Source organism: Macrotis lagotis, chromosome 2, assembly GCF_037893015.1.
Source record: "Macrotis lagotis isolate mMagLag1 chromosome 2, bilby.v1.9.chrom.fasta, whole genome shotgun sequence".
NCBI classification, from domain to species: domain Eukaryota; kingdom Metazoa; phylum Chordata; class Mammalia; order Peramelemorphia; family Peramelidae; genus Macrotis; species Macrotis lagotis.
This window is the reverse complement of record NC_133659.1, coordinates 43593737-43618636: the sequence shown is the minus strand read 5'-3', so window position 1 is coordinate 43618636 and position 24900 is coordinate 43593737. Positions and strand designations below refer to the sequence as shown.

Below are 24900 nucleotides of genomic sequence, written 5' to 3'. Positions count from 1 at the left end.
ACAAAGTGGTTATATAACCCACTGTTCCAGACTTATTTCCTATTACTGTCCTTCTAATATTGGCCAGCCTAGCTTAACAGTCACAAACCCAGTGGGCTCTTGAGCATCTTTCAGTTGCTGCTGGTGAGCTGGGCCTTTGACTATAACTTCCATGACATGCTGAGCGACTTGAGGTAGCTGTATTTTATGACCCAGTGCCCAAGGAAAACCTCTAGATTCACTGATTTTGAACACCACTGTTTTTAACTAGACTTTCTTCTTGACCTACCAAGTGCTTAACAAATTCTTGTAGCTTGATTACAGGAAATCTTAATGGCACCAAAGACATTCCAAAAGGGAAGTAAAAATAATGTAAATGAGATCTAAAAAGTTGAGGCTTGCTTTTGATTATCATACTGTTCCCTCACTACAAAGTTATGTTCAAGAAGTCTACAGAGAGGCCAACAGCATATTCTGTTTACATAAGTAGAAAGCATCTGAATGTAGTTAATATTGTGTTTAGAAATCTTGGAATTCTTTTAATGTTTTGTGATAAGTTTAATATTGTATCATTATCATTTAAATAATCTTGGTTTTAAAATCACTTAGGTTAAGATGAATATCAAAAAAGTTCTAAATTAACAAGTACAATTTGGAATCAGTACATCTAAAAAGTAACATTTTTATTCTAAGCTGCAAATTGGCAAGTCTATCCCTCAGAGTATTTTATACCTTTTCTTATTTCTTCTTTTTTTCCTAATTATTACTATTGGTCCAATTTAAAAAAAAATAGCAATTTTAACATACATTTTTCTTCATAAAAGTATGCCTTAAAACTTGAAAAAATCTAAATAAATAAATTAGAAGAGGTAGACAGGTTTCACCAGTCTGCCAAAGGGATTCACACACACACACACACACACACACACACACACACACACAGTAAGACCTCTTGATAGTCAAACTCTCACAGAAACTGAAGCCACATTGAGTAAGTGACAAGGGGAAGACGGAGAAGAGACAATATTCAGAAGCAAATCTACCTCCAAATCTTCCAATATCCCTACTCTATTACTTACTACACACAGAACTTTAACTAGGTCTGTTGCTATATATGTAATGAAAACAATTACAGTCAGAAGTATTATTTTCTTGTTTCTTCTTTGTCCTTAGGACCCAAATGTCATAATGGGCACTAGAACAAAAGATGGAATGAGAGTAAGAAAAAAAAAACACAACTTGATATTACAAGTGGACAAGAAGTTTATATGCACACTCTTGAGACAAACTAACAATTGTACACCTGGGCTAGATGGATTATATGGGATGGGGTATTAGATAGATCAAAATTTGTCTGGAAAACTCTCTGGACCAACAGTGTGATATGGCAGGCAAGGAAACGAATTTGATTTTAGGTTGCATTAAAATTATAGAGGCACAGATTCTAAGAATGAGATGATGGTCCTGTGGTGCTCTGTTCTAAACTAAGCATAAATGAAATGTTATATTCAGTTCTACATGTCACATTTTAAATAGTCTGGAGAACTTCCAGAAGAGAAGAACTTGGATCATGAAAGACTTAAATTCATGCCAAAGGAGGATAATGTAAATGATTTGAAGATGCTTAGACTATAGAAGTGAATACCTAAAGGATGTATGATTTATCAATTATTTGGAGATTACTGTTCTTTTCTGCCTCAGAAGGCAGAACTAGGAGCAAGGAATACAAATCACAGAAGCAAATTTAGATTTGATTTAAATAACAATTTCTTAAAGCTACAACTAGTCAGGAGTGAAAAGGGATATCCTTGGACTGAGTGGGCTTTCAAGCAAAGACTGGATGATCAGGCTTCAGATCTGCTACAGAGAAAACTTCATTTCAGTTAACACATTTTATTAAAAAAAAAAGTTACTAGGGGCGGCTAGGTGGCGTAGTGGATAAAGCACCGGCCCTGGAGTCAGGAGTATCCGGGTTCAAATCTGGTCTCAGACACTTAATAATTACTAGCTATGTGGCCTTGGGCAAGCCACTTAACCCCGTTTGCCTTGCAAAAACTAAAATAAAAAAAAAGTTACCAATGAGGTAGACACCATGTTGGACTCAAGGGGTACAATGATACTCAACAAATCCCCAGAGTTCTTGCCCTTAAGGAGATTATATTCTATCAACTAATTATTTTTAAATACATACAAAATAAAGACAAACTAACTGGGGGGGTGGGATATGGGGTGCACCATCAGCATGAAAAGTTCAGTAGCATCTGAATTGACTGGATTCTAAAGAAGGTGGTGGGGAATGTATACATTTAAGGCATGGATATCTTGGATGATGGGAGAGAGTCAAGGGTTGAAATATCATGTGGCAAAGATGACCAGAAGGCCAATTTGGCTGGACCACAGAAGTGCATGAAGGAAAGTTAATACTTAATAAAACTGAAATGGTTTTAAATTGCAAAGAGAGAAGTGTGGATTTTATTTGAGAAAGAAGAGGGAACTACTAAAGTTTACTGAGCTGAGGAGGGACAGGCCCATACCTCCAAATGCTTTAGGAAAATCACTTTGCAGTTGGGTAAAGGATAAATTGTTGAAGAGGCACATGAGGGAAGGAGACCAAATAGGTTATTTCGATTGTCCAACCAAGCAAGAGGTGGTGGTGGGGTAGATTATGTGGAGAGAAGAGGGACAGAGATGTTGCGATGGTGGAAATCCCCAAGATCTGCCAACAGACTGGATATATTATATAAAAGAAGAGTGAATAGTTAAAGCTAACTCTTGAGGTTTTAAGATCCTGGATATGATAGGACCCTTGGAAAGAAGCAGGATAAGATGGAAAACATTATTAACTTCTGTTTCAGATACACGATCCAGGATTTGGAGCTGTAAGGGATCTCAGATGACACTTTAATCCACTCATGACAGATGAGGAAACTCGAGTCTGAGAGGTCAGATGAATTACTGGAAGTCACATAGGTAGTAAGCTGGAACCCAGGGCTTCTGATTTCAAATTCAAGTGTTTTCTCATGCTATTTCCCTATGGAACATCTGCATCAAAATGCCCATTAGGGACTGGCAATCCAGAAATAGTGGTTAAGAAAAAGACTATTTATATCCATCTGAGAATCAGTTGCATAAAAAATGATGATTGAACTTATAAGAGCTGAGTTCACTAAGAAAGTATAGAGAGAAGAGAGCCCAGGACAAATTCTTGAGGGCACATCCAATTAAACAGGATGATCCAGCAAAGGAACTTGAGAATCCAGGGAAGAAAAAATATCTTACAGGACTGAGTGGTAAATAATATCAAATTCTGTAGAGGTCAAGAAGAGTGAGGGCAAAAAAAAACAAAAAATAAAAAACCCAAAAACCAAAGGACACTTGGTTTGACAGTAAGAGAGCATTTGTGACTGGAGAGAGAAATGTAGTTTTGGCTGAGTGATGAAGTTAGAAGCCAGGATGCAAACAGTTGAGAAGAGAGAAAAGAGGATGAGATGGTGAGACCAAGTGTTCAATTTTACCTACAGTTTGTTTGGGAGGAAGAACAGAGATATGAGATGACAGCTTGGAAGGATGGCCTAATCAAACCAGGGAAAAGGACTCTATAAGGAACCAGGGAAGATGCCAGTAAATTAAGCAGGGAGGAGACTAAGATAGATAGGGGGTGGGATGAATATTAGACTACCTTGCTAAAGAAAACTGGAGGTGAGACCAAAAGTACAATTAGAGGCTTGGTCTTGGCAAGGAGAAGGGCCTACTTTCTTTGCATCTCCTCATGAGACTGGAGTAGGAGAGAAAAAGGGAGAATAATGTTAGATACAGGGTAGGTTGGAAGGATGTTGAGGTTCTTTCCAACTCTGAAATTTTGTGATTCTAATTCTAGCAGCATTCAACAAATAATTCAAATTCTGGCCAAAAGAAAAAGAATTCTGCATCTCTTATTTTACAAAGAAAACAAAAGGTTCCAAAATGTCAGGGGACTTAATCAAGGTCACACACTTATTAACATTGTAAAGCATACATGCCAAAGGTGGTCTAGCTGTCAGTTATCTGCTAATTGCCATCATATGTTGGCCACTGTGCTAAATTCTGAGGATAAAAAAAGAGGCAAAAGATGGTCACTGTCACCTAGGTAGGAGCCTAGAATCGAATGGGGCAAACAACTACACTGAAGAACCTAAATAAAAAATCAATGGAAAATAATTAAGAGAATTTAAGGGGTTGGGGAAAGCTTCCTATAGAGGGCAAAATTTTAGCCTGGACTTGGTGGGGGGGAAGGGGAGGATCAATACTCAAAGTGGAGGAGGGAGAGAATTCCAGGCCTGGGGAATAACCAGAGCAAATATATACCCTCATCAAAAGAAACCTACACATTAATTAGCATGATTGGAGGAAGTGTCTTCTTATGGGGCAAATGGTAAACAGTCTATTGAAATGATAGTTGAAACAATATTATGAAATCCATAACTGCAAAAAAATACCACAAGTTATTGGGTTGAAGGGAACCCTATTCATGTATGCAAGCTAAGTTCAGTTAATAGTATTCGGTACATTTACTGACCAGTCATTGAGCTTTTATTTTAAGCATATTTTCTTTTATTGTAGAAACATTTGTTAGGAATTTTGTTTTTTTTAATGCCAGTTCAACAAGAAGTTAGAAGATAATGTTTGTTCCTAGTTTCAACAACTTGTTTGTATCACTTTGTATTAATTTACAAAGAAAATGTTAGAATGCAGAATTTAGAAATACCTAGACAACAGTTAAAGTAAAGTCATCATAATAAGTCTAAATATTTAGAAGGAGCTAGGAAGCAAAACAAATTTGAAGAGTAAGAAATGGGTCTGAATTATATCAGAATGTTTTTGGTGAATGAAGTTTCCTAATTTATTTTAAAAGCAAATTTTAATTTGGAAGATCAACAGAATGTAAGCTGTTCTGTGTACAGAACAGTCAAAATGATAGTTCAATTAATAAACAATTCTTAAATACCCAGGCATTTAGTGAAATGCGACAATAAATCAAACCAAAAAGGCAATGACTAGAGAAATTAATAAAATGAAATGATTTGGTAAAAGACATTTAATCTAAAGTCACTGAAATGCTAAGGATTCTAGAATTCTTTTTAAGTCAGTTACCCCACAAAGCCATAAATTCCCAGCAAACTTTTTTTAAGGAAATATTAAAAGTCTTTTATGGTTCTTATCTTAAAATTAGAAGGCACAATCTTCTGAACTCTAATGTTCTTAATTCTCTGAATATAATTATTTTCCTCTAATGCTAAAATTGTAATTGTGAACAATGAGTATTGAAATTCTAATTTTGGTCTAAATATGAATACAAGATTTTCAAACTACCCTGGTTTAAAAATTCTTCTGGTTAAAATAACATCTATGTGCATATATGTTATATAAACATGTATATATGTATTTGTACATACAAATATGTAATTGTATGAAACTTCCCAAAGTATCATAGAATGCTAGGAAAAACTCCCACTAACTGAATTTATACAGACAGCACAGGAACATATGCTTTGTGGTACTGACACAAGGAGATAGAGAAACTTCGCCACCCAAGATTTTATAGCAATTCTTGTACACAACTCCTCTTCTCTCTTCTGCTGGTGCTTCCACCCCTGGTGCAGGCTCTTGCCACCTCATACCTGACTACTGCAGTATCAGTAGTTACTGCCTGCTGGCTGGCAACTCTGCCTCAAATCTCTCCTGGACCTTTCTGCTCTAAATGATCTTCTTAAAATACAAGTGAATAACCCGCAGTGGTTCACTATCACTTCCAGAATCAAAACTGAAATATTTTGTTTGGCATTTAAGGTCCTTCATGACCTGGCCCCCAACCTGTCTAAGCTTCTTATATCTTACTCATTCCCTTCCCTTTTCCAATGGACTTTGTAATGCAGTGATAATGAGTGAAAAGACCCTTCATCTCTAGACACTTTCACTATCCACCCCCCATTCTTCAAATGTCCTCCTTCATCTCTACCCTCAGTTTACTTCAAGCTAAAATTCTCCTTTCTTTAAGCAACCTTTCCCAATCCCTTCTAATCTTTGCCGATTTCCCTCCCTTTTTCTGGTATAAATCTTGCTTGTACATAATTGTTTGCGTGTTGTCTAACAGACAGTGAGCTTTTACCTTTCTCTGTATCAATGCCCAGCAGCCAGTTGGAGTCCAATAGAAGCCTTTAGGGTCTCAAGTGACTATTCTGCCACACAAACCTCTCCCCCCCCCCCCCCCCAACTTTTACTGGGAGAAGTCACATCTTCCCTACATTCTCAATGTGCTTCTAACTTTCACTCCATTTGGGGGGATGGGGGAAGGGAAGAGAAGAGTATCTACTGGGTGTCTGTATGTTCTCCCACATCAAGCTGGCATCTCACTAGAATCCCTGATCCCTTGTTTACAACAGTCAACCTAGAAGGGACCTTTCCAGGCTACTGAACAGATGAAGAAACTAAGTCTCCATGTTTTTACCCACTCTATTCTTAACACACAGAGAGAGCCAGGATTATCATGATTACAACTCATTAGAATTTTAGGTTTCCTAAAAACCACATAAAAATGTGTAGCTCTTGTTTACCTCAAATCATAATTTTAAAGATCAACGAGAAAATATGCAAAGTTTTATGCAACCTTTAAAGCAATCTACATAAGCTATTATTGTCATTTTACATATATCAATTACTCTAGTTATCACTTATTCAAATGAGAATTGATTCTAATGGATTTAAATATCTAAATTTTTCAATATTTAATATTTCTTGAATGAAATTAAATGTTATAGAACTTGGAAATCAAATGTGTTAGGGTTTCATAGGTTACAACCAAATTTCAATGATATTTGCTATAAGATATAAATTAATTAATTTAAGAATTGAAATTATAATGGAACAAAATTCTAAGAGTTGCTGATAATGGAAATGTTCCTTTTTTTCTCCTTGCAGATAGAAATCATTCATGCTTCAAAGTTAAGATAATTCCTTGTCTACTTTTAGTCTGGCAAAAGGGCAGTTTTATGACATCCAAAACACAATTTATGACTTACCTTCTAAAACTGAAAGGCTAGTATTTTAAGGTTTTAAAGCAAATATCTTAAGATATGGAACTTTACTTTTGCCTTTTAACACTTTCTTAGGTCATATTTTGTTTGCTTAATGTTCATTTAAAAATTTGAACTCTGTGAAATTCATGAGATACAAAATTTTAAAGTCAAATAGCAAGACATAAAAAAAGGTTAACATCAACAACTTAGATTACAGTATTTGAAAGGTCAGATGGGAATGAGAACAGTTTTACCTGACTAAGTTGTGCTGCATATTTTCAATCTTCATTAAAATTTGTACACCACTCTCAGATAAGACATAAGCTTTTAACCTGAAATACATTTAGTCATTAATTAATAACATTCTGTGACAATAAAAGAAATGTAAACTTGATTTCTTATTGTCCCTCATGACAGATACAACAAAAGGGCTAACAGCATTTTTCAAATCATATCTTGATGGAAGGAAAAAACAACCCCTCCAACCTGGCTTTCCCCCCTCATTATTCCAATAAGCACCTTCATTTTAAAAATTCATTTCACCAGTTAAGTTTCTACGATTGTCATTTTTACTTAGTTTTTAAATTTTATTTCATTTGCTAGGGTTAACTAATATTTGCAAGAAATTTATCAAAAAAATAAAACATTTCTTGCAACTACATATAAGAAAACTCTTAACTGGATTGTAAAAAGGCCAGAAGGCCTCCCTAAACATATCACTAGAGGTTGGCAACCCTGTAACTCAGTTTTGGGAGAGAAGAAAGATGATTTCAAATTGGGACTACACCAGACACTTCAGAGTATAGCCAGTTTAAACTTATACCTCAATTTTCCCGGAATCACATCATACATTTATTTACATTCCAAGTGAATATGCAATGAAAAATGCAAGCTACTTTATAGACAGAACTTTCTCTGTAAACATCTTTCAGCACTGCCACACAAATTAGGGTAAGTCTGAGAAAGATTATTCAATATAGGATATAATTTTCAAGTACTAAGTTTGTCTACAAAAAGTACAATTTCCATTAAGTAATAGTAATGAGAAAAACCTTGATTTAAAAGTCTCAATTATTATGAAGCAGATAATACGGTGATGACTGAATTATATTAAAAGTGACATTATGGTATGAAATTTGAAATGTGAAGTTGATAAAATAATAACTGGAGAATGATTTAGAAACTATCAATATCCATAATCCAACTTTAGAAAGTTATGTATAAAATTTTAAAAGAATACCTTTGACGAATTACAGGATCAGATTTTTCAGGATCAATGTAGGTTCTTAAGATTTCATGAAGCTTTTTATCACCAGGCACTCTTTTACCAAATATAGAAAAAGCAAAGAATAAAATTTATGATTCTCTATTGAAGATATTAAGTTTAAAACTAAATGGTGCCTTTTGCATTTTAATTTACACTTTTAAAAAATATCTGCTGTCTTGGGCAGCTAGGTGGTACAATGAAGAGAACACCAGTCCTGGAGTCAGGACCTGAGTTCAAATATGATCTCAAACATTTGACCCTAGCTATTTGATTCTGGGCAAGTCACAATCCTGATTAACTTGCAAAAACAAAACACCCCTTGAAAAACCGCAAACCAAAAAAATCTGATTTCTTTTGTTTTATATATTTAAGTCAATTCCCAATGGATATGCTTTTTCAACACTCTTTTCAACAAAAACATTTTTTAAAAAGCTAACAAGACTTCTTAGGCACACTTAATAACCTCTTATAAAAAACATCTTGAGAATTTTACTAAAATCCATTTATGAAATATAAAGTTTCTTTTAATATAAACTTGCATAAAATAGAATTAAGCTGAATTAAATAAAGTTTGTTGAAGGCTAAAAAAGGTTAAAAAGTTTAACCACTCTAACTGCTAAAGCCAGACAAAAGAATTTTTACCCAAAAAGTATTACCAGTTTTCCAATTTGTTCAAATAGATAACTTCAAACCACAAAGCTTCTCAATAAAACAAGTGTTCTAAAATAACACATAAAATAGTTCTTAATCATTCTTATGTGTTTATTCTGCAACTATATTCATTTGCAGAAAAAATATTTAAGACTTTTTCCTATTTTTGGTATAAGATGCAACTTAAAGAAAAGAAGTTCAAAGAGGCCCATGACAATCTAAAGTAAATCCCAACTATTTGCCAAGAAATTTGCAAGAAATAACTATGTGATAATAGTGCACATTGCATGTACTTTTCTCAAAGCAACCTAAAGAAATAAATCTAGATTCTAATCCCATTAGGAGCACACGATTATCTTCAGATGTCAAAAATGTAAAAAACACAGTTGGTATTTTATATATGTGTGTATATGTATATAAAATGTATATTTGTGCCTGAACATCTATTGTAATAATTTATTGCCAAATGCCTATAACTATAAAAATATTTTCTTTAAGATACCTTTCAGCTTTAAAATTCTATTCTTTAGCGAAGTAAGGATATAGGAAATCCTTTGATACTTATTCTGAAAAACAAGGTTTCTGCCTATTGAAATTATTTCTTTATAAAGGCGCATAGAATACCATACCCCTTTTCTACATATTCAGCATGACTCTGAGGAAACAGGAGTTTCAGATGCCAATAGAAGCGTTGTTCTCTAAAAAAAAAAATAAGTTACTTTGCAGATAAATGCTGATTAAATGAAGTAATTGAATTTTTTTCTTAGATTAATAATTAAAGTAAGTGTTTTTATTAAAAAGTAGTATTCTTGAAATTCAACATTTCTTCCATAAAGAAATATTTTCTCGGGCGGCTAGGTGGCGTAGTAGATAAAGCACCAGCCCTGGAGTCAGCAGTACCTGAGTTCAAATACGGACTCAGACACTTAATAATTACCTGTGTGATCTTGGGCTTAACCCCATTTGCCTTGCACCCCCCCCCCCCAAACACTCCAGAGCAAGTGAATCTGCTAAAATATGAAAAACAAAAGATTAAAAAAAGAAAACAAAGTAAGTATCACCAGACAAATACTGAAACTATTAAAAAAACATACTCAAAGAGATTAAGAAAAAATTGGCAATGCCAAAACAATCACAAGACCAAAAAAGATGAAGAGAGAAGAAACTCAGGCAAACACATTAAAAAAAAAAAGTCAAATGATCCAACAAGGGAGACACTATAAAGATCATAATCTCCATTTCTCAGAACAAGACACAGCAACCCAAGAATTTGTTAATGTGATTTACCCAAAATCACACAGTAAGTATGACACTGAGGATTAAAGACAGGCCCCTTGATTTAAGTCAAATACTCTTTCTATAACACTTTGTACATGCTCATAAATAGACACATATATCTATCTATGTGTATAAAATGATGACCATACACAGATAATGAAAATAGAAGATTATTATAGATTACAATTCAACTATTAGCCTTTAAATTTGCATTCCTGATGTTCAGAAGAGTTACTTGGGGAAGGGGGGAGACCTACATATTAAGAAAGTCCTTCAGAGGAGTGAGTGCCACATGATAACTGGCAGAAGGTATTAGTGAAGAAGATTATCCAACAGAAATTCATATCTGTCAGTATTTGAGAATTCCCCTTTTCTGTGATGAAATGCTAAAGTCCATGATGTCAGTTTCTAGAAATGAGTAAATACAAAAGTTGGAACCACCTGAATAGGCTGACCTTACAGGTTTTGGGCTTATCTGACAATTCAAGGAGTTAATCCCAAGGAAGATCCAGTAAAGCAGGAAATATTTTAATATATATGAAAAGATTCAAGAAATTACAGACACGAAAATAGTTGCCAAAATGGATAAAAGAGTCACTTAAGATTTCTAAGGAATGCTCCCTAGGAAGCCAAACCAAAAAAAAAGTCAAAGACTTTCAAATAAAAGAAAAAGTAAAAAAGTCAATTCTTAGCTTTGTTTGATGAATATTCGTAAGTATTCCATAATAACAACTTTTGTTCCACCCTTCAAAAATAGGTAGAAAATGGAAAAGGGTTTTATTGAATTTCAACTGGAGAAATTATATATATATATATATGATATTTTTCCTCAAAATGTGTTGTGTTCCCCTACCAATTGTTTTCTAGTTCTTAAAAATTTGAAATGTCATATCCACACTTTGCTAAGTAGTAACCTGTAAATAATTACATCTTACTTCAGGATTTCTGTGAGCATATTTGTTATTATACAAATTATGTGAATTTTGAAGTGAAATTCAATGCTATTAGTATATTGTGCATGAAGTAACTAAATATTTCTGCATAGTTCATTTATTATGGTCTTGGGTTTTTTCTTTCTAGAAATCATTGATCTTTAAAAAATAATTGAAATATGATTCTAAAACTTAAAGAATCAAATATAGTTTACAACTATATCTACAATGTGTAAAAATAAGTGGAAAAATCATTAAAATAAAAGATGAGATTTCATACTAAATTTTGAGTAAAGAATCACAAATTCTTTAACCATGAAAGAATTCTAGATGGCATTAAAATAATTAATTTTTTCAGTTATCTAAAGAGATAATTTTATTTCTGTAAATTTTCTCCCTCCTAGTCTTTGCTCCTCTCACCCTAGGATAACAAGGAATCTGATATGCACAACTGTGTCACACATATTTCCATATTGGTCATGCTATGAAAGACAAATCAGAAAAGGGAAAAAAAAAACATTTAAAAAGTTAAAGAGTATGCTTTGATATACATTCAGATTCCACAGATCTGAATATGGATGGTGTATTTTCCATTGAAGCTCTTTTAGAATTGTCTGATCACCTTATTGTTGAGAAGAACAAAAGTTCCTCATAGTGTAACACTGCTGTCATCTATTTTTAACATTTTTTCAATTTATGAGTAAAGAAACAACAACCCCGAAGTGATTTGTTCCCATCTCCCTATTCTAAAACTAGGATTGTTATCTAAATGACTCTTTTGAGTAAGTTTATTTCCTAAATGATTCACTTAAGAAAGTCATCCTGATCACAGGAATTGCACTGCAGAGGTTCCTATGAATAGTTAACCATAATTATTATTTGTTCTAAAATTAAAATATTAAGCTATACAAACTTCTCTTTTTCTGCTTTTTTTAAAGTGCCTCGTATATTTTTCCAGTTACGTTTTTTAAGGTTACATTATGGGTATTAAGCCACAAGGATCTGTATCAGACAGAATTCAAACAAGAGGGTTACAGCATCCTTGTTATCTCATTTTGGTGGAACAGTTATTAGTGACAGTTCTGTATTGAACTTTGCAATATCTCATAAACTTTAATAAGTTCATGAACTTTGACTGTATATTTCCAATTAATGCAAATGTAAAAAATTCATGCTATCATACCAAAATGCCAAGAACAGAATACTTAAATTTTTGAGAAAAAAGATGATACAATTTCTGTGTGATTAATTCTCCATATGTAACTTTGAATAAATGGATTTCTTGATTTATAGAAATAGATTTTGGAAATGGTCTTAAAATGTAATGTTTTTTCTAAAGCAGTTTGGGCTCTTTCTGTGATGTGATGAGGAAAACATTGATAGAGGCACTAATTCTGTCTGGTTATAATGTCAGATAATTTGAATAGTAGAAAAACATTTGTAACTATCACATACTGTACTTGCAATCTCTAATATGAAAACATTTTCTTTAAAATATTTTTGCATAAATATCACAACATTAAATGAAGTTGCATGTTTTTGTGTTGTCTTTGGCTATTATGTAATGGTTATTTCTGAATATTTTCTATACTACAACTGGAAACATAAAGGAAAATATTTGTCATTTAAAAAAAGGTATAACAGAGGGGATTTTTGGGGAAAATCAGCAGAGACAGAAATAAAATAATATTATCACTGATAAAAAGAAGCAAGAGTTCAGGAAACAAGTCACAAGCCTGACAGGATAGAATAGTGATGGTGAACTTAAGAATTTCACTTACTGGTACATCTGTGGGAGTCCTAGTCCCACCAAAAGCACAAACACTAATCCATGTTTGTATTGCCTTCATCCTACAAAAAGTGAAAGCAACTGAAGAAATGTCTATTCTGAACATGATTTTCACAACACACAGAATCTGTTTCTGAAAAAAGAAACTATAGTGATACAATTGTGTGTTTGTGTGTGTGTGTGTGTGCCCGTCCATCCATAAAGCTATACTTTCCCTTGATAGAACTGGTAGAAAGGCTGTGAGGAGCAGTTTCATATCTTATTAGAAGGAAGTCTCAGTTGAGGTGCTTTGTGTATCTATCCTTGTTCTAGTGCTAGTTACTTTGGGATCAAAGGATTTAGAGCCAGAGAGGACTTGGAAAGTTTTCTCCTCCATCACCTTCACTTTAGACAAAAGAAACCTAGCCCAAGATCATAACTGATTCGTCCTGTGTCTTACATGCAATTCTTCTAATTCCAATTCCAGTGATCTTTCCACTGCCTCAATGGTGAATAAAGGTACCAAAAGGCATGCTTATTAACTATGCAGGCAACATAAAGCTGAGAAGGAGGGTTAATATTCTTGGCTATAAAGTGGTAGAGATTTTAGTGATGGCAAGCTTGGAGAATCCACGATGTGCAATGGCAGCTACAATTTCTGAGATTCCTGCCAACCTTGAGCAAGAACTGTAACCTCAGGCTGCATTGACCAACACTGGGGAGGTGACAATTCTATCTTCAACCCGAGCTACACTACAGTGGGTGCCATGTTCAGGTCTAGTGGCACATTTTATGAAGGATAACTGATAAGCTAAAGAAGATGCAAAAGAGCAAACATGGTGATGTGAATCCCTGAGATCATGCTGTCAAGCTGGGTAGCGGAGTGTAAAGATACTGAACTTGGAGAATAGAAGCCTATACCTTTTTTTCAATTATCTGAAAGTTGTCCCTTGGAAGAGGATTCAGACTTGGTCTACTTAGTTCCAAAGGGCAGAAGTAAGAACAATGGTGGGGTTGGAGTTAACAATCTTTATCTGAGCTATCCCCAAAATTAGAATGAGAAAGATGGCCAGATTGTGTAAAGGGGATGGATTTCTTTTCAGATGCAGACTGGATTAGATGATTTCTGAGATTCCTGACAACCTTGAGATGTTACAACTGCCAGAATTTAGGAAGTTCTGAGAACCTGATCTGCTACTATGAAAGAAATATCCAATGTTGAAAGAATCAAGAGAATGCCTTTAAGTTTTCAAATATACTTCTACTGTGATAAAGGACAATGAACTGATGTTTTAGAATGGCTAGGTCTATGAAATATCCTGTTGAGTCCAGCTGGCTGCAGTTACACTTTGGAGGCCTATGAACATGCATTCAGTAGCAAAACAGTAGACAACAATTGGTTGCTAAGTACAATTAACTCTTTGAAGTATTGTCCCTTTGCTCTTTTTTTTTTAAATTTTGTCCCTTCACTCTTGAGCCAAAGATTCTATTTGCTGGAATCAATAGCAATTATTCATTACACATATAACTTTCAGCAAATGAAGCTCTTTTTACCATTTTCCACATGTATAGATAATGGTAAAAATTAGAATTTCAGTTCCAATTGTAGCTCTGACATTTACTATGTGACCCTGGGAAAGTAACAACCTCTACAGGTCTCAGTTTCCTCATCTGCAATAAAGTGGGTGGATCATATGTTCAAAAACTCCCTCTCGGTCCTAATCCTGGATCCAACTAACATCTGTCACAGGTTGGGGAGAAGCTTTCTTCTGCCTTCAGGGGCAAGCTATGGACCCTGCTAGAAATGGATTATTTTAACTCATGATGTATTTCCTTAATTATGGATATCAAGCCTTGAAATTTGTTTCACCAAATATAACAAAGGACTTTAATGTCCAAGTACTTCTCTAACCTCAAATGAGACATTATTTTAGGCTATAAAAATCTTCAAACGCCAAATTCAACAACTCCTGATTTTAAACAAATAAACAATTTTTTTTCCAGGAGATATTTAGCAATGTTTATCATTGTGAAAGACACAGCAGCAGCAGTACCATAAAGTGGTTCAAAAAATCAGAATGTTTTAAGATACTACATAGAAATTATAATTCAAGAGGGATGTGGTCCATTTTTTTTCATTTGAACCATAATAGCATATTCCCTAGCTACTCTTTGCTTACACCCTGAGTCAGAATAAAAGGAAATATTCTATCTGTCATTGTTGGAATTTTAAGACAAACTCAGTCACTGCTAAGATAATTTCGAGAACACTCACCCAAAGTTCTCAACATTTAACAGACCCCCCAAATACCTTAATCAAAGATAAATACCTTCATAGGAGGCACTTAACATTCCAGACACATAGGTGGGAGAATTCTTAGGAATCATCATAGTATTTGGTTAACTATACTTTAAGGTTAGAATATAGGAGTCCATTTGAATTTTATTTCTAATATACTATGTAATAATATTAATGGCTAAAAAAACTTGATCTCAGCTCCAAGTTGAAATGTTCAAGGGAAACATTCAATTACTTTTCTGTTACATATAAATATATGTGTGTGCATGTATATATATATACATGCACACACATATATTTGTAATTCCATACTTCAGAAATAAATTCCATACTTTTGGAAAGTTAAAACAAAAATGAAAGAACTGCATCTACAACCTTACCAGTGTCTACTCTTCACAGTGGATGCCATTTACAGCATGAGTTGGAAAGTACAAAGAATGTCTATGATCTTTTCTGAACAACCAACTGACAAGTATTAATGAAGCCCCTCATCTATGCTGAGCCCTGGGAGACAAATACAAAGAATGAAACAATTCATACCTGTCAAATGTTCTACATTCTAATGGAGGAAATAAGACACACACACACACAGAGTAAGTTAAAAAAAACCTATCCTAGTTAAAATGGAAGGTACCAACTGCTAGGGAAGCAAGGAAAGGCTTTCCTTGAAAAAGATGGTGCTTGAATTAATTGTAGATAACATGTGGGACATAAAGTACAAAGGTGAGGAGATGGAGGTGGAAGGAGAAGTTCACAGGTGACTTTATATTCTATCCTTGCAGCTATAGGAGGTAAGCCCCACAGGTGGATGTTAATTTAGGAAACAAGACTCTGCAGCAGGAGATCCATAGTCCAGTCTGGAAATGATGAGGGCATGAACTACTAAAGTGGCAGCTATTTGGAAGGCGACAGGGCAGGCAGAAATTGGAAGATATGGCCACAGTATGGAATGAGGGAAGTGAAGGGTCCAGTGGGATAATGTAAAGATTATAATCTGGAAGCCTGGGAACCTAACTGAATTGTGCCCCACATGATTTCTACACACTGGCCAAGTTATATTTAACATCCACAAAACCAGATACCAAAAAGCACCGTGATCTCTAACACTGAACAAAGGTAACACATCTAAACCCTATTTGAATGGCCAACCAAAAAACTAGGAAAAGGAAAACCTCAAGCACTTTATAGATTCTATCTAAGGTGACTTTCTAAATATAATTATTCACTTATCCAAAATTGAATTTACCTTTAAAAAAATAAATACACTATGCCTTATCTAGGCAAACCTTCCTTTCAACTTATTTACTTTCTCTCAGCTACCCTGATGACTTTCATTCTCCAATGTAGCCAGCATCAAGTGAGTGGGAGAAAGGTTAGAAAAGAAGCTTCAGAGGGGAGACTGCCTTGTTTCAAACAGAGGGCTGGTTCAGGGTTATTAAGAAGCTAAGATGGACACAGTCTTCTGAGACTAGGGACCTTTCACATTTTGCCTGCAATGGGTTGTTAGAAGTGTGGCTGAATTATTTTCAAGTTTTGTGGAATTTTTAGATAGTATAAGTGATATCAAATGAACAAAACAATATCCTGAAGACAAAATATGAACATTGGAGATCATCTACACATCACTACTCACTTGCTAACCACCCCTCAATATTTTCTTCTCCCTGGATTAGGAGTCATTGTGCTGCATGTGGTTCACCCCCTCCCACCTTTCCAACTGCTCCTTCTCTATTTTTACTTTGTCTTCTTTCTCAGCAATATAAAGCTGTTCACCTATCAAAGACCAAGGGATGCAGAGCACAGTCCAATTTTTCAGGAAGGAAATTTGCCTCCTGAGGCTGTCCATTCAGCTTTTAGATAGCTCTTAATTACTGAGTTTTCCTTTCCATTAAGTTTCTCTTTCTGCAGCTCCCTAACACACACAGACACTCAGATCTGTATATAATTTTTCACTTGTATCCTTACAAAGCTGGTCTACAGTTAACAGTATCATTAGGAAACTTTTTGGGGCTGCCATAGTATACTGCTAACTCACTGAGCTTGTAGTCTAATAAAACCTCCAGTTATTTATCAAAATAAGCACTTATTAGCCATGCCTCATACCTGTGAAGTTGATTTTTTAAAATATTTTTGTATTTATTCCTGTTTCATATTAAGATGCAACCAATGTTCTGGTTTGTCAAGGACTTTTTGTTATCCAAAATGTTTGCTATCTTTCTCAATTTTGCATCACTGGCAAATGTGATATGTATACTGTCTAGACCTGTAAGCAAATAAGATAAACAGCCCAGGGCTAAGCACAGATCTGTCTGTTTACCTAATAATGCTCATATTCTCTATCTTTCCCCACAAAAATATGACACTGTCAAGAGTTCTGTTAAAGCTTTAAATAGAAATTCTGTGGAGAATCCAGTCAAGTCCATTGGTCTGGTTTCTGTCAACTTCATCCCCTTTCTTCACCATCCCTCAGAAGGCACTGACAATGGGTTCAGCAGTTACATATTCCAGTCCTTCCAGACTTAAAGAGAAATTCTGTATGGACCTAGTTATATGAATGCTGTCTGAGAGAATACTGGACCTGAAGTCAGAAAGATCTACATTCAAATTCCACCTGACACCACTTGTGTGAACTTCTCTTTGCCTTCAGTTTCCTCTTCTGTAAAATAGGGATAATAATAGTGATACTTTTGTCTCACACTCTAACAAAAGACATTTAAGTGCTAAACGTGGTGCCCCACGTTTGAGACAGAGAAACTTAAAAAAAAAATTTGCAGTTAATTTTGTGAATCCCTGAAATGGAAAGGGAAAAAAGTAAATCAGGGTATTAATGAAGGTTCTAGAATTTATCTTCAAGGAAAAGACAAGAAAAACTCCAGCCCTTCAAAGCATTCTCCAATTAGATGAACATATTTAAATGTAATTTATGCTGGTCAAACTATTCTAAACTTAGAATCAGGATTGTATAACAATGCAATCTTGGGTTTGAATTTGAAAATGATTAAAATTATGAATATGTTGGCTTCTAAGTTGCCTTTTTACCTCATGTGTTTCCCCTCACTGAGATGCAGATGATTGGCTGAATTGTCTAGAAACCTTTAAGGATAACCTAAAGTTAATATCTCCCAATCTAATAATGTGCCTAGAAAATTTAGACTTCTTTAAAAAATATCATTCAATTCCTAACCACTCTCCAAGAGATACATAGCACATGACACTGATGAGTTTTCCCTGGGATTGTCTATCATGAGGTCCCTTCTGAAAAAAGTGATTATTAAAAAATTAAAGTATTCTATTCTTCAATTATTTTGCATAGCAAAAAAAGTTCAATCTAGGCCAACACCTTTAGACCAAAGCTACCCTGAGATATGCAGAAGCTGGAAAATGAAAATACCGAGGAAGTTCTAGTTTTATACTTGAGAATTTTGGAGAGATTTCTATTAATTGGAAATTTTTTGTATCAGGAATTTATGACCAAATTCCAACACTAATACAGAATGTTTATTACTTTAGAATGATAAAACAGAATAAAAAATGAATTCACAACCCTTTAAAAGTAGATCTGATTTCTCTCTTGCAGCTAAATGATTCATGGACCAGGAGCACAAAATAGAGGCAGCAGAGCATCCACTATAAAACCCTAGGCTAGAGGTCAGAAGGCCTAGATTCAAGTATCAGCTTTGAGACTAATTGTGGAAGTCAAAATTTAAGCTGAGTGGTTGCTTCCTCACTTGAAAAACAGTGGGGTTTTTCTTTAGGTTTTCTGCAAGGTAAATGGGGTTAAGTGGCTTGCCCAAGGCCACACAGCTAGGTAATTAAGTGTCTGGGGCTGGATTTGAACTCAGGTACTCCTGACTCCAGGGCCAGTGTTCTATCCACTGTGCCACCTAGCCACCCCTAAAACAGAGTGGTTTTGAGAAAACTGCTTGTTAAGTTAGAAAACACTATATAAATATGTCAGCTCTCATTGTATTTTAAAATTAAAATGTAAAGCAGTTCCTTGAAAATAAATTCATGTTTTAAAACATGGCTAATGTACAAATGGACTCTGCTTGTGGAATTTTGTTTTATTTTTTTAATTGGGGAGTAATGACAGAGATACATTGCTTCATCGATGTTCATCTTTCAAGATTAAGGATGGAACCTTATTTCATGTACCAACAATTTCCTTCTAGTAATAATGTTAGTAGCTAGCTTGTTCTTAGTAAATCAATCTGCTTTAGAAGACTGAACCTGTATTCTCAGTCATTTCATCTTTCACTTGTCTGTTTTCAAATATTATCAATTCTGAACAGAAAGGCTTCTTTGCCATTTTCACTGCTGACTTTCAGATGCAGGGGGACCAGTAAGATTTGGCTCCTGAACTTTCCATATATGATCATGAGTCAGAAGTCATAAAGACCATGACTATTTTTCTCTTCTTGTACCATTAACAAGTTGTCAAAATTAAAAGCTCAGTGAACAATTAACACCAAGCCTTATGAAAATGTGGAATGTCAGCATGATTAAGTCAAGCTATTAATGCTATACTCCTGGATGACTGTTAGGAAACAAAACAATTTCTTTCTCTATTATTGATTAGATATATTTAATATTTTTAAAACATCCTACTTGTTCTATCCTTTCAAATATTCTCTTTTTAGAGATTGAAGTTTCTAAGTAGTTTCTTTTCCTCCCTTTATCAGTTACAGAATTTTATAAACATTCCTATATTTTCCTATATTATTTGGCAAAACCCCTCTAAATAATTCTTACATTTGGACAAGGCAAACAGAACTTAAAAGGATTACAAAAAAGTTTTCAAAACAGCTAATACTGGAACAAAAGTCACAAATTAATCCTGAAAGAACTGGCTACCAGATCTTGAAATCTTTTCAAAGTCAAAATAATGTAACAGGAAAATTTAAAAAACAGTCTCCTCTGCCCTGCTATTTTAGTACTTTGACATTTAATTCCAGTTCACTAAGTCAATCTATCAAGGAAAAGATATGCTTAGTTGGTAAAACTAGAACTTCAAAAAAAAAATTCTTTTCATTTTATGAAGAAACTTGTTACTTTTCACATCAAAAATTTTCTCTCATTTTGTGGTATCTAAAAGATACAGATTTCTGGTGGCAGATATTGCCCAAGTAATAAAAAATTATTATTTAAGAAAATACCAAGATGGTGGACGATGGAAATTTAAACATAATTTGTGCAAAACTCAGTGCTGGGCACTCAGGACATCAATGCAAGTCCTTCTCATACCGTTATTTAAAACTATGACTGAGGAGATAAGATCTCCTACTCATTCTCTCATCTCTTCTGAAATTTTCTACTTCAAGGCTCCTTGTCCTTCAAGTCCCCCCCCCCCCAATATATTTGATCAGATTTACTGAATTTGTTCTCTTTCTTTGAAACAAAAAATTAGAAGAATAACTTACTGGAGGAAAAAGTGATAGAAAGAGAGGTAAAGGGAATCCCTAGGACAAGTTTCATCCATTTTGCAATGACATGATTTCTGGGTAATCTTAAGAAGATTAATCTGGCAGGCATAGGAAGGATTACAGGATAGATGATGAGGGCCTGTACTAGGATGCTGGCTGAAGTAATGAAAATGAAGGGACAGAGGAGGGAGACACACTTACAAAGAAAAATCACTAGGACTTGGAAACTATCTGATCCATCCCTATTTATCATTCCTCTTTTGAAGTTCCAGAGCAAATTCCCTATTCCTTCACAAACAACCACCAATAACCAAAGCCAACAAGCAAAGTGATTATACTTAAAAATGTACTAAAGTTAGCATTCAGCTAAATACTATGGCTCATCATGTGATATGAGAAATGATTCTGGATTCTCAAAGGAATCAGTGATGGATTAGGCAAAATTCAAATCTCTGTGTCTCTCTGTCTGTCTCTCTCTCTCTCTCCCTCCCTCCCTCCATCCACCGATCGATCCGTCAACCCCTCACACCTCCCTAGGTCAATCTAGACAAATAATGAAAACTTTGAAGAGGCTGAATTATTCAAATTTATACATGTCATTTTGCCTGGAATCAATTAGTATATTTTAAATAGTTATAATTTTGAATAGTGCATATTTGTATGCATGATATCTGCACCACTTCAGGTCATTCACTGCCTCTCTGTCTCTGTGAGTTGGCCTCCGACCCTACCCCCTCCTTAATTACTGCATATGACATCAGAAAATATTGTAGCATTATTAATATTTCTATGAAGGTCAGAAAATGTATGACTAGGAAAAACTATTGATATTCAAATAAGTCTGGGTGGCTGGACTTAGAAGTCCCACAACTAGGAACATTATAACTTTATGAGAATGAAGCATGAAAATCCATACTTCCGTTAAAAAAAAATCAGAATTGCTATTTCTTTACAAGAGGGACACCTAGTGGTTAGTCTCTAAATATTTTTAATAAATACCACTGTTAAAAATAAATTTCTACATTACTAACTTTTCTATAACCTGCAAATATTTATTTTCCAAGTTAATAGCATATACATATATAAAAATTTTATGTATTCAATTCTAATCAATAGGCTAATTCCTTCATAATGCTCAGTATAAATGCTTATTTTCCTTTTGTAGGTTTATTAACATGCAACCTGTTGTTATCAATTATTATCATTATTAACAGGGCACAGAATATCACTGAAGGATTTTGGGCAGAAGAGCAATATAAGAACAAGACCAAAATATAACTAATTTGGCAGCACTAGAACATAGGGACTGGAAGGCAAAGAATGACTGTGGCAGAGGGATCATTACAAGGGACTCTACAAGGGCAACAGCAGAATGAATAGGAAAAGAAAAATGAGAGATTTACTGAATAGGCACAATGGCATACAGGCATAACGGACAAGAGACAGGATAAACCAAAGTTTTGAATATGAGTGACCAAACCAAAGTTTGTACTACTGACAAAAAACAGGGATGTCAGAAGGAAAAGATGGAGCCTTGTTTAATCTTGATGCATAAGGACCTGCCGCAGTTCTTTAAACAGAAATTGGAATTTATATTCATAAAGTAACAGACACTTGTCACGAGAATGAAAGACACTGCCAGGAGAGTACACATAGAGGGAAAAGGAGACCCAAAGATGGTGGAGGTTTGGGGCCAATGAGGATGTGGTCTGGCCAGGTGTGTACAATGCAAAGGAGGGAGAAGCTGTACACCAGACAAGAAGTCCCACATCCCTGGTGGAGCACCCCCAAACCCATGTCAGAACATCACACTGGTGACAGGTAAAAACTGACAGCACTGTTGTCCACTGTGCACTTCTGAGTCCCAGATACAGGGACTCTGCAGTTTCAGACCATAGGTAATATTCCCAGAGAACTCAACAGTGGTGTGGGCTCAGGCCTGTTCAAACCTTCAGAGGAATAGACAGGGGAAGAAGCCCAGATCAAAGGGGAGCCTGCAGTTGTGCCCTTCTGGACCAAATGAGCTCCATGCTGAGCACTACTGCTCAGACCAGAGAGCAGTGATCAGACTTTGCCTTGGATCAAGAACCCTTTGGCATGATGAAAGCTTGGAGATCCCCAGTCTAAGCTATCAATGAGACTCAAGAACAATACAACATTCTATATCCCAAGAAAGCAACAAATAAGACCAGATTTTTCCCTACAAAAGTGAACAAAGGTTGGCTTTACCATCCAGTAGACAGGATGTAGAACAAGAAAGGGAGCATAAAAAAAGAATTCCACAAAGAAAAGCTAAGATAGTGACAGGAATATGTCACAAAACACAAAGCCAGAAGAAGCAAATGACTCCAATACATAGAAATGCCTCAAAAAAAAATTTCCTGGAAAAGATGAAATAAGAGTTGAGGAAAAATATGGAAAAGAAATGAGAGCCACAGAGCAGATAACTGGTAAAGAAATTCATCTCATCACAAGAAGTAGAAATCTTGTCTAAGCAACAAACACCAGGAAAATTAGAATGGATCAAACAGAAGCCAATGACTTCATGACACAATGAGATATAAAACAAAACAAAAAAGAATGGAAAAAAAACAAAAAAAATTAAGCTATTTTATTGCAAAAACAATAGACTTAGGAAACATGTAGAAGAGTCAATTTAATTGTTGGATTACCTGAATGCCATGAGCACAATAAAGACCTAGAAATCATAATGCAAAATTTTGTAGATATTTTATTTATTTAAGGCAATGGGATTAAGTGACTTGCCCAAGGTCACACAGTTAGGCAATTATTAAGTGTCTGAGGCTGGATTTGAATTTAGGTACTCCTGACTCCAGGGCCAGTGCTCTATTCACTGCGCCACCTAGCTGCCCCCATATTTCAAATTTTAAAAGAAAACGTCCAAATTTCTTAGAACCAAAAGGCAACATTCAATTAGAAAGAATCCAGTCACTTCCAGAAAGAAACTACAAAGTGAAAAATCGAAGATTATAGCCCCAATCCAGAGCTTCCAAGCCAAAACATACTGCAAACAGAAAGAAATAATTCAATCACTGAGGATCAGTCAGGATCACCCATGGTTTAACAATATCATTACTAAGGAATAGAAAATTTGGAATTACTTACCCAGTTAAAACTGAGTATAACTTTACAAAGATAAAACTGACCTTTAATGAATTAGAGGATTTCAATGCATTTCTGATGAAAAGATTGGAGATATAGAGAAATTCTGAAGTTCAAAAAAATACAAAAAGATAAACACAAGCAAAGATAAAGAATGAAGTAAGAAGATGATGTATGTGCCTTAAGACCCTTACATAAGGGATCAGAGAGAGAGACTGATTAGACAGAAGCCCTGGGAGGGTTGTTATAGCTTGAGAATCTTAAAGAATGGAAAGGAAGGCAAAGAAGAATACTTGGGGAAGCAGGGGGGGGGAGGGCAGGGCGGTGGAAAGGTAAAGGCACACAAGAGACACATATACAAGGAATGAAAGGTGGGAGTCTGGGGGGAAACCAGCTGACCCTTGAGTATCATTCTCATCTGAACTGGTCAAGGAGGTTAAAAATATACACACTATAGTTGAGGACAAAAGCACATTTCATTTAACAGGGAAATAGGAAGAAGAGGGAGAAGGGAGGATTAGAGGGTAGGATTATGGGAGGGATTAGTCCCAAACAAAACAAACCCTAAACTTACATGAAAATATAACTCTTTGAGGTGGTAAAGTATGAAATCTCATCAACTGCAGAATAACCTAACAAATTATGATTTATAAACATGGTAGACTACTATTGTGCTTTATTATAAAGACTGATGAAGGGATTGGTTTTGGAGAAACCTGGGAATTCACAGGTCTAGGAGATTAAAGTGAACATAACCAGGAAAACAAGTTATACAAAGACAAAAACCTAAACTTTGTTTAGAGTAAAGACCACCCAGAATTCCAGAGGATTAAGGATTAAATGTGCTACCACCTCCTGAGAGTAGAAGTAAAAGGTACACAGAATGAGACAAATTTATTCTTTGAACTTGGTCAATGTGGGAATCTTTTTTGCTTGACTATATTATTTATAACAAGAGTTTCTTTCTACTTTGTTCTCAATGGGTGGGGTAGATTTTTGCTGGTTGAAAAAATAAAACTTTTAAAAACATAAAATGTAACAACATGCTCTTGAGTTGCAGAGGGAGGTTGACTGTCTGCTTTAATCTGCTCTAATAAGACTAGGTCAAGAGTAGTGGGGGCAGCTCTG

At 34.9% G+C, this 24900-nt stretch overlaps 1 protein-coding gene across 1 annotated transcript in view; it reads right to left on the bottom strand.

Moving 5' to 3' along the window:
- The window catches only part of ZNHIT6 (zinc finger HIT-type containing 6), a 56010-nt gene that overhangs the window by 19849 nt on the left and 11261 nt on the right, over positions 1–24900 (bottom strand). Inside the window, exons 7-9 of the mRNA XM_074221771.1 lie at positions 9579–9647; positions 8272–8352; positions 7286–7363 (exon numbers count right to left, since the gene is read on the bottom strand). Of these exons, the coding sequence (XP_074077872.1) occupies positions 7286–7363; positions 8272–8352; positions 9579–9647 (228 nt within the window). The remainder of the gene's footprint in view (positions 1–7285; positions 7364–8271; positions 8353–9578; positions 9648–24900) is intronic.